This window comes from Diachasma alloeum, unplaced genomic scaffold, assembly GCF_001412515.2.
Source record: "Diachasma alloeum isolate Michigan unplaced genomic scaffold, Dall2.0 Dall_scaffold_00349, whole genome shotgun sequence".
NCBI lineage: Eukaryota > Metazoa > Arthropoda > Insecta > Hymenoptera > Braconidae > Diachasma > Diachasma alloeum.
In genome coordinates this window covers 769572-779530 of record NW_021680488.1, presented here as the reverse complement: position 1 = coordinate 779530, position 9959 = coordinate 769572, and the positions used below count along the sequence as shown (strand labels likewise).

The window sequence follows — 9959 nt, the reverse complement described above, 5'->3', positions numbered from 1 at the left end:
CGCCCTTCTTAAACCTTCCCATCCTTCTTCTTCCGACCTTCTTAAGCCTTCCCATCGCTTCCCTTCCGCCCTTCTCAAATCTTCCCATCGCTCCCTTTCCGCCCTTCTTGAACCCTCCATCTCTCCCTTCCCGCCCTTCTTACGCCTTCACGACTCTCCCCAGCCGCCCTTCTTAAGCCTTCCCGACCCTCCCCTTCCAACCTTCTTAAGCCTTCCCGACCCTCCCCATCCGCCCTTCTTAAACCTTCCCATCCCTCCCCTTCCAACCTTCTTAAACCTTCCCATCCCTCTCCTTCCGCCCTCCCGAGGCCTTCCTCCCGCTCCCCTCAAAATACTCCTCAATCTCCTTAAGACTCTTCCCCAACGTTTCCGGCAGAAACAAGTAAACAACTGCAGTCCCAATCAGCGATACGACACTGAACCCGAAGAAGACATTCTGTGCTCCCATGGTCTTGAGAGCAAAGGGATAACTCTTCACCACCCCAAACATAATAACATAGGCCACTGACACCATTATCCCCCCTCCCACCCCCCTGAAGCTAATAGGCAGAAGCTCCCCGATGAGAGACCAAGGTATAACGACAAATCCCAAGGAGCTCATGCAGACGTAGAAGAGAACAATCACCAGGAGCATCCACTTCTGCTGGCCCACGCCGTGCTCACCTCCCTCGTCGTCTGTCGCCTCGCCGCAGACAGAAGTTAGGAAAATCAACATGGCTGAGAAGAACATGGAGAAGGCCATTCCAAGACCGGAAGTGATGCTAAGAACCCGCCGGCCAATCTTCCGGGATAAGACGGACGTGATTATGCTCATGATGAATCTGATGATGCCGAGGAGAACGAGGGCACCATATTCGTTTAATCCGTTTCCGAAGGTTCCTCCAATCTCCCGGAAAACGGATATGCCGTAGAAGATGACGACGTAAGCTCCGGAGAGCTGTTGCACCAGGAGAATGACGAGGAGGAGGCAGATAGGCTTGTAGACTGTTGGAGATTTCAATGCCTCGATGTAACTGCGCAGCGATCCTTTCTGGGAGCCCTCCGCTTCGTCCGCCATTTTGGGTTTTGAAAGGTTGGCATCTTCTATTCGATTGAGCTCCTGGTGGTAGATGTGATCGCGGGGGTTCAGCCAGTGGAGGTATCTTTCTGCGCGTCTTCGACGGTGGGTCTTCAGACGGTTTGAGGGGGTCAAGGGTTTCGGGAGATGATTTGGTGCTTGATTCGGTGATTTATTTTGTGAGTCGTTAGGCACTTGATTCGGTAGATTATTTTGGTGGTTTAGGGCTTGATTTAGTAGATGAGTCAGTGCTTGATTCAGCACTTGATCTCGCTCTTGATGTGATTTGTCATTGGTTGTTTGATGTGGTGATTGAGTCAGTAATTCATCAAGTGGTTGATTATGAACTTGATTGGGTGACTCATTTTGTAAGGCTTTCGGTGATTGATTTAGTGCTTGACTCTGTACTTGACTCAGTACTTGATTTAGAGAGTTATTGGTTGCTAGATCAAGTGCTTGATTCCGTACTTGATTCGGTGACTCATTTTGCGAGTCATTCAGTAGTTGATTTAGTACTCGATTCCGTAACTGAATCAGTACTTGATTTAGAGAGTCATTGGGTGCTTGATTTGGCGAGGCATTTGGTATTATATTCCGTGACTCATTTTGCCATTGATACAGCAGTTTATCAAGTGCTTGTTTCACTGATTGATGCAGTACTTGATCTGGTGAGTCACTTGGTACTTCACTTGATGATTCATTAAGTGATTGATGCAGAAAATCGATCAGTGCTTGATCTACGACTTGACTCGATGATTTCACTGACTCGTCGATTGACTCAGCTAATGCTTGATTCAGTTCTTGGTTCTCTGATTGCTTCACGACTTGATTCCCGCCATGATCGAGTGTTTGATTCGCTGACTCATCAGTTGACTGATCGCTCTGATTGTCGAAGCAGATGAGCCAATAAGGGCTCTCGGGGATGATAAAGAGTAAAAATAAGAATGAAGTGTTCAGTGCAGTGAACACCATGGCTATTTTCCGCCAATTCAGGAAGAGCGCTAGAACACACGTGATGAGAATCCCCAAGGACACGAAGACGGAGTTCAGGCACAGCATCATCGCCCGAATGTTCGGGTGGGTGATCTCGATGACGTAGACGATGGAGGCTGTTGACATTCCCGCTGAGATGCCCGCGATTACCCTCGCGGTGTAGATGATGGCGAGGGAGTGGGAAAAGGTGAGGAGGAGCCAGGAGAGGGTGGAAGGGACGCAGGTCATGATGCACACGGTTTTACGACCGAAACGGTCCACTAAGGGACCTGAGAGGAGGGAGCCCAGGGGGAGGGATATTGTCACGAGACTTGCTGAAAAATGGAGAGGGTAATGAGCAATAAAACTACGGAGATGCGGGGAAAATGTGGCGCCGTGAATTCTCGGCTAAGAGGGGATGGAAAAATATGAAAGATGGCTTAAAAAATTTGTTCACTTTGCAGAAAATGGATGCAGTGAGTTGAGGGTGATTTGAAGGGGGTAAATAATTTAAAGAAATGTTTGAAAATAGGAGGGGGAGCGGTCGCCATCTTTAAAACCCCTTGCGGCAGAGGGAGGGGGTATGCAAGTAAAATGGCGGTGCCCACACTTGTCGACCACCTCGTATGTTTAAACAGTTATTAAAATTATTTACGCTTTTCAGATCATCTTCAACTCATTTCATGCAGTTCCTGGAAAATGAAGAAATTTTTCAAGCTATCCTTCGGATTTTTGCATCCCTTTTTGATTGAGAATTCACAGCGCAAAGTTTTTCCCGCATGATTAATTTTAGCCTCTTAATTAATATATTAGATTTTCTCTACCTATCCATGACGCCTGATCGTCATTGATCTTGATCTCGTCCTTTTGCGACTGAAGGTTACCGACTAATACTGTACTGTAAGCCATATTAGCTCCTGCCTGTATCACCACACAGTACGCCATACAGCTCGCAATTATCTTCAATTAACATATCGAAACAAAAAGGAATGTTAGTGAAACGTGAAGCGAAAATCTTCGAACTGGAATATCTCCTAGACCAATGGTTCTACGACGAAATGCCCAAAAATCTTTTCTATAGAGAATTTAATTTGCGACAAAAATTTGCTTTTGACGTTTTTTCCCAGAGGCAATAATTATCCAGATATTTGTACAATTGCAAAACCGAGATGATTTCACTGCAACTCATGGTCTTTAATTACTATTGTTATCAATTAATAATGATTACCTGAGGCACCGAGTCTCTCCACGTCAAGTCCGGCGAGCCCTTCCCCCTCTTCAAGCTCTCGGGAAGGAAATTGCTGAAGAAGAGATTGCGAATTGGCGAGAGCATTTTTAATTTTTTTGAAACTTGTAAAATCACTTTTTTCGGTGCTTTTCATTTTCGGTCAACAAATCGTCATTTTCATAATCAAAGTGATGATTTTTACACATGAAACGGTAGACAGATCCGTTAATTATGAACATTAATTAAGACATTTTTGAACGAGAAAAAAATTCAATTTTTTAATATTCGATTTTTTTTTTGCACTCAACCGATTTTTTTTCAGTTTGGGAATAATTGTTGAGGATTAATTTTTGCCGGGTAACTATTCTGGGATGGTTTTCTATCGGCAGTTGAAACAACACTGTCACTCCTCGGTTTTTAATCAACCGCGAGAACAGATACGACACCACATCATCGCATGCGGTTTGTGCTCTTGTAGCTTATCCTTAACATTCATGACTCAAGGGCACTAACGTTTCTTGTAGCGGTACGCCAATAAAAATCATCTACATTCACGCGAGTAATGAAATGTCAAGCGATTCAAGTACAGTAGCTGATGGAGATTTATGGGCAATGGGAAGTCTGTCGATTTACCTTTTTTAGATTTGCTGAGATTTTTTATTTCTTTTGGGGTTCAATTAAAACTCGAATGTTATTCACTTCAAGATTGGCTGTTTTTTTTGTTCAGCACAAAACCAATTAGTCTATAGAGCTTAAAGAAAGTATAAAAAAAGAGAAGGGACGAAAGTATTTTTCTGTACTGCTTCTCACGATTTCTCGTCGGGGAATTGGTATTACATACTTCCCAAACTCGAAAACTTGAAAATCACTACAGAAAAATATTGTTCCTGGGCTGTTGCGATGGGGTTTTTTTACTCGTGTGGTTGGCCAGTCCTCGCCTACTCGGAGGCCAACGCCACACGAGTAAAAAACCCCAGCGCAACAGGCCGGAAAAATACTATTTCTATAACCCTAGGGAAGAGTGGGGAAAAATGAAATAATATATTTCGTAACGAGTGCAAAAAAGTGTTTTTTGGCGAGTGGGAGGTTTATATCACGAGCCGAAGGCGAATGATATAATCCCACGAGCTAAAAAACATTTTTTCACGAGTTACGAACAATATTTTTCATCACAATGTGGCGGAAATTGGACTTTTAGGCACGTGGAGCGTGCCGAAAAGTTCACTTTTCGTCACAGCGTGATGAAATAGTAAAAAAAACGACTGTTTGACGCAATTCAAGCAAAAAAAAATTTTTTATTGATTATTTTTGGTAATCGGATCTGGCCTTCCCTGGGTCAATCAGAGTTCAGTATTCAATAACATGAAGTACTTCCCAGCTAAAATTACAGCGGTTATCTCCCCCTAGCTTTTGATAATTTCCCTCTAGCTCTGCAATTGTTTCTCTAACCAAATAACTGTCAAATATTATCCTGTGTGGAGTGAAAGAACGTCATGAAGAAAGTCAAAATGAGTCGGTTTGGGAAGGATCCGATTGCCAAAAATAATCCGACGAATACCACTCGACCTCTAAAATTAATCGGACATCTCCCTCGTTTTCCCGCGTATCACCAGTTGGGATAAGTTATGCACAAAAATCCCTCGCGCTGCGCGCTCGCGATTTTAATCTGCAAAACTTCTCCCCCTTGTTGCTACGCAACAAAACAATCAGGAAATATCCGATAATTTTGGAGGTCTCGTGATTTTACTACTGAATATTTTTTTTATCAACCTTTCTTTATTCTTGGAAGTACTGATAAGAACAATAGATTTCCATTCTACTGAATGAAAAATTATTAATTCTCATCAGTACTTTCGAGAATAAAAAAAAGTTGACAAAAAAAAATTTAATAATAAAAATTTTCTTAATGTTTTAATTTTTTTAATGTACTCAATTGAAAGCTTATTAAATAAGCTTCAAAATGACACTCAAAATTAATCTCAATTAAAAACGGTCCTTGAAAAAGTTCAGAATTTTTTCTATTTTTTTTATCGTTCTATCGTAATTTTTGGGAATATCGACATGATGTACCACTCAATTGACAATTTTGGATTACGAAAGATAAAAAAATCCAGATAACATTCGAAAGATAGTACTCCTGGGCCTTAATTTTTTAAAAATTTTGAATTTTTCAAAAATTCTTTTTTTTTACGATAACTAAAAAAATGTTCTGAATTGATTGAATGATGGCTTGAACAATTACCTTACAAATAAGGAGAACGCGTGAAACGACAGTTCGGTGGAGGAAAACATGGAGTGAAGACCGCCTTGGAGCACAGTCCCCTGATTTCAAACATGTAGTCCCCCCAGTTTCTTTTAGTAAATATGTTTTTATTATTATTAAAATTGAAGAGAAGAGTATGCCAGCCTTTGATAAAAACCCTTACAAGTGTGACATTGCAACTAACATTTTAAGCTATTATTGAATTCATTTGAGACATGATATCTCAAGATATCCACGGAATTCCAATTTTCAAGAAATTCAAAGATTTCGCAAATTTTTAGGGAAATCAAAACAACGATTATTAGTATCGCGTTCGTCTTCGAATTCGGTCAAAAGGACGTCCAAGAAATTTTTGGACGGTTTTTGGAAAAATTCAAAAATTAAGAAAATTATTAAATGAATTACATTTTAGTTAATCTCGATGGATCAACAACACCTACATTTGAGAAAAAGAAATGATTTAATTTCATCGATTCCACTCGGAAGCAAAAAATGGAAAAAAAAAAGGGAAGAGAAAAAATTCCATTTGCTGGGTTTAGGGGGAAATGTGTTCTGAAATTGTTCCTTGAACTCAAACTTTAATTATATTTTAATGAAAACAAAAATTTTTTTTTTCTAAAATTCGTTCCGTTAATTTTTGGATTTTTCAATCGCGATCCCCATTTATTGGGAATATCTCGGGAAGGGGTGGTCTAGGAGGAAATGCCATTTGACATTTTTTGTCGGAAATTGAATTCTCTACCAAAAAGGTCTTATGATGTTTTTTCCTATCACCACTCGTTCACGAGATATCAATGAAAGAAGATGAATGGATTTTTTTCAATTTTTTTTTCTCAAGTGGACATACTTGTTGGAGTGTTTATTATTGGGCCTTTACCTGGTTTCGAATTTTTCGTCATCTTCGTACTCTTGTGAATTATACTGATCCATTATTTCGGAGCAACGGAGCGTGCGAAGCACCGCTGAGTGGTGGAAGGAATCAAGTGATCGAGAAAGTCAATGGTTCAAGGCTAGTCTATTGATCGAGGCAATTCGTCTTCAATGAGCCACTGAAACGCATGTATAAAAAAATTACAATTGAATATGACGATTTCGGAGGCCGGAACAAAAATCATTCTCGAATAAAAAATGACCCGTTGTTTCGCGAATTGTTAATTCCGGGAATATCTCCGGAGCAGTTGAATTTATCAAAAAACACCATAAGAGTTTCTTATGGGGAATTTAATTCCCTACAAAAAGTATTTTCTAAGGTTTTTCTCTAAATCCCACCCCTCCGAAGATTTTTTCAAAAGACAGTCTCTTCAACTTGCCCAAAAAAGGAAATCACTCTAAAATATCCAAAGGACTCTATTTATTAAAAAAAAGTCATAAGAACTTTTTGTAGAGAATTAAATTCCCCAGAAAAAATGTATTTTGACATTTTCTTCTAAACTCCACCCCTGGGGAGATATTCCGAAAATCCTAGGCCCCAAAAATCCTCGAGCTCCCAAATCATCGAATCCCAACCCTTAATTATCTAAACAAATTCCCTCCTTTCATAAAAATGATCTCAATCAAGTCTCACATCGACCGAACTTCCGTAATTGGCACCCCATGCCGGAGTAATTGACCCGAAAAACCGCGCAATCACCCCTGAACCACAGAGACAAGCATAAAATCTGAAAACAGTGATTGATGCTAATTAAATAAGTATCTGCGGTGCAAAGGTCACTAAGAGCGACCCGCGTCGTGCAATTTCCCTCGTTAAACTAGACGATAATCACCCAGTGTTAATTCAACACTCTCTCGAGGTGTTTGAACCACGTGACATAACCTCCGCGGGCTGAAGGCTCTCTCAGTGTCTCATGGAGCTGTCAAAATCGACGTTGAAGGGTCTGGAGGCCCTGCAGGACCCAAAAATCATCAACACCGAGACATTTGATCGACTAGTCGACTTCGTAGCTTCGAGTTTAACAGAAAAAAAAGCCGGAAAAGGTAGCAAATTGATTTTTCAAAATAATCCTTCAAAATAAAAAAATCAAATTTTTGCATTTCTCACGTTTTTGATGATTTCGGGGTGGAAAGGGGAGGGGGGACAGACTAAAAATGATTTCATTAAATATCCTGGAAAATTTCCGATTCCAACCTCTGGTTTTAAATCGATTTTCATAAAAAATCCATTGAGATTTCAATGGAATTATGTTTTGATGAGATACTCTTTGTTCTGGGGATTTTGGAGGCAATAATGGGGTAAAACGGGTTCATGATCAGGGTTTAGGATCGGAAATTTCTCAGACTCTCCAGTGATGCAATTTTCATTCAAAAATTCCCATTGGTCTTCAAAAAAATTGAGATTTTGAATTTTTTGTGTTTCAACGAATTAAGAAATTTCATAATTTATCCAAGAAAAAAGAAAAATTTCACAATTTTCTCAGATCTCTCGATATTCTACGAATCTACAAAGCCAGAGATCATAAAATCCGCCTACACAGACTTAACAAGTCTTTTTGTGGAGTCATCAAGACACAAGTTCGACGCTGAGAATCTCTCGACTTACCTGCACTCGCAGAAATTATTCGGCAACAGAGTCGAAAAATTATGCGACACATATAAAATTCACAGTGACTCCCTTATTCTCCAATTGAGTAACATCGGCAATTCCCTCCCTTGCGTAATAGACGTAGACTGGAGGCTCGACTACTGTATCAAGGTAAATCCCCCCATATATTCATGAAAATGGAAAGATAACTCAATTCTTACCTATTCGATGCTATTTTCAGACGAGTACAGATAATGATGTGGGCGAGTGTGTCTATCACGTGCGTCTAAGTACAAAGAGACACAATAAAATTGATTATGTCAATTTTACGTGCTCACTTCATCAACTTCAGGAGTTTGTTTACAAGCTTAAAGACGCAGCGAGACATGTAGAAAAACTTTCAACTTTGTAAATTATTGATTATTCAGATGTCATTGGATTCGCAGGGAGATTTACGTTTGAAAAAACAATTTGATGATCTTGTTATCTTCAGTAGTTTCGGAGATATTTCAGATGAAACTTTTGGACCTGAAAATGAAAATGTGTATAAATGCTGTCAATTTGGGTATTAATGATTCTGGGAGAGAAAATTAAAAAAGATGAGTTGAATGTGACAACCTGATTTCAGGTACAGATACCTGACTTCAGGTGTCTTGCCTTCTTTAAATTTGGCTCTGACACCTGTTTTGGAACGTTTGGATATGATCTGTGAAATTGGGTAAAAATGCCAAGCCCGCGTACCTGATTTCAGGTCAGTCGGTTTCAGATTGAATTTAGGCACGTGCTAATTCTATTTGTGATAGTTTCATAGGAGTTAAAAAAGCTGAGTAAGAAATCAGGCGTTTGAAGCGATTTCCATCTGCCAAATTTGGAAATTTAGTATACGAACCTGATTTTACGCACTCGAACCTGATAATTAGGCGCCTGTGCTTAGTCTTTGAATATTTTTCGCCTAGATAAATAAATTTGTACGAACTTCCGAGCGTTTTGCAACCGACTTCATGAGATGAGTTCTAAAATCAGGCACCGAACCTGATTTTAAAACCTCAATTGTATCCCACATAATTAATATCTGATGTTATATTTGATGAATTACCGACATTTTAGCCTGATACGATACTCAATAAAAATTCAGGTATATATACCTGATTACATCCAGGGCTGCTCATAGACCAGAATTTTTAATCATCGTATCTGAATTCAGGCCAACTGGGTCGAAATTCAGGCACAAGTGACTCAAACTTCTGATATTTTTATTTAAGTCAACACGGTTGAGTACAAAATCGAGTGTTCGGAGCGGTTTTCCACTTGCCAAAGCTTGAAATTTATCAGTCGAACATGATTTTAAGCACTAGAGCCTAATAATCAGGCACCTCCAGCCCACTTATTCAATTCTTTTTGCTTAGATTGTGAAGTTGGTATGAACTTCCAAGTGTTGTAACAGATCCCACGAGCGGACTCCTAAAATCAGGCACCTGACCTGATTTTAAGCGCTGAACCCTGATTTTAACTCCTTCAATTGTGCCCTCCGCAATTAACACCTGACGTTATATTCCATGAAATATCGGTACGCGAACCTTATTTCAGGTATTCCACGTAAAAAATCAGGCATAAATACCTGATTCCACTCAAAGCAGCCCGAAATCACTACAAATACCAATACTAGGCCTAAACTTCTAATGGAAAATGTAAAATAAAAATAAAATTTTTTTTAAAGACATTTATTTAATCCTTCATTAATCATTACTTATGCTTGTCGTGATGATACAACTATATACAAATAACGCAGTGCTCGAAAGAAATGATTAAAAGATTACTAATTAAACTCGACAGGAAAAATCCCTCCTGCATCTTCAGTCCATAATTGTGTATATTCTTCGAATCTTCCTTCCACACTCACCCCCCCCCCCCCCCCCCCCCC

The 9959-nt window shown here is 39.8% G+C and overlaps 2 protein-coding genes across 4 annotated transcripts; one reads left to right on the top strand and one right to left on the bottom strand.

The window, feature by feature from the left end:
* Positions 1-271: 271 nt before the first annotated feature.
* Positions 272-8184, bottom strand: LOC107040959 (facilitated trehalose transporter Tret1-2 homolog). Of its 3 annotated transcripts, none has more exons than XM_015261296.2 (5): positions 8057-8184; positions 6398-6569; positions 3258-3330; positions 2854-2989; positions 272-2364 (listed from the first exon to the last, which is right to left on the bottom strand). In XM_015261296.2, the coding sequence occupies exons 2-5, from the start codon at positions 6448-6450 to the stop codon at positions 272-274; spliced, it is 2355 nt and encodes a 784-aa protein (XP_015116782.1). In that variant the 5' UTR covers positions 6451-6569; positions 8057-8184. The 3 variants fall into 3 exon arrangements, with proteins under 3 accessions (XP_015116782.1, XP_015116783.1, XP_015116781.1); XM_015261297.1 differs by lacking the exon at positions 8057-8184 and adding an exon at positions 7284-7317; XM_015261295.2 differs by lacking the exon at positions 8057-8184 and adding an exon at positions 7085-7264.
* On the top strand, positions 7104-9758 carry LOC107040960 (COMM domain-containing protein 3). Its single transcript, XM_015261298.2, has 3 exons — positions 7104-7494; positions 7935-8209; positions 8280-9758. Exons 1-3 carry the CDS (start codon positions 7365-7367, stop codon positions 8448-8450), a joined length of 576 nt encoding a protein of 191 aa, XP_015116784.1. The 5' UTR covers positions 7104-7364; the 3' UTR covers positions 8451-9758.
* Positions 9759-9959: the final 201 nt, after the last annotated feature.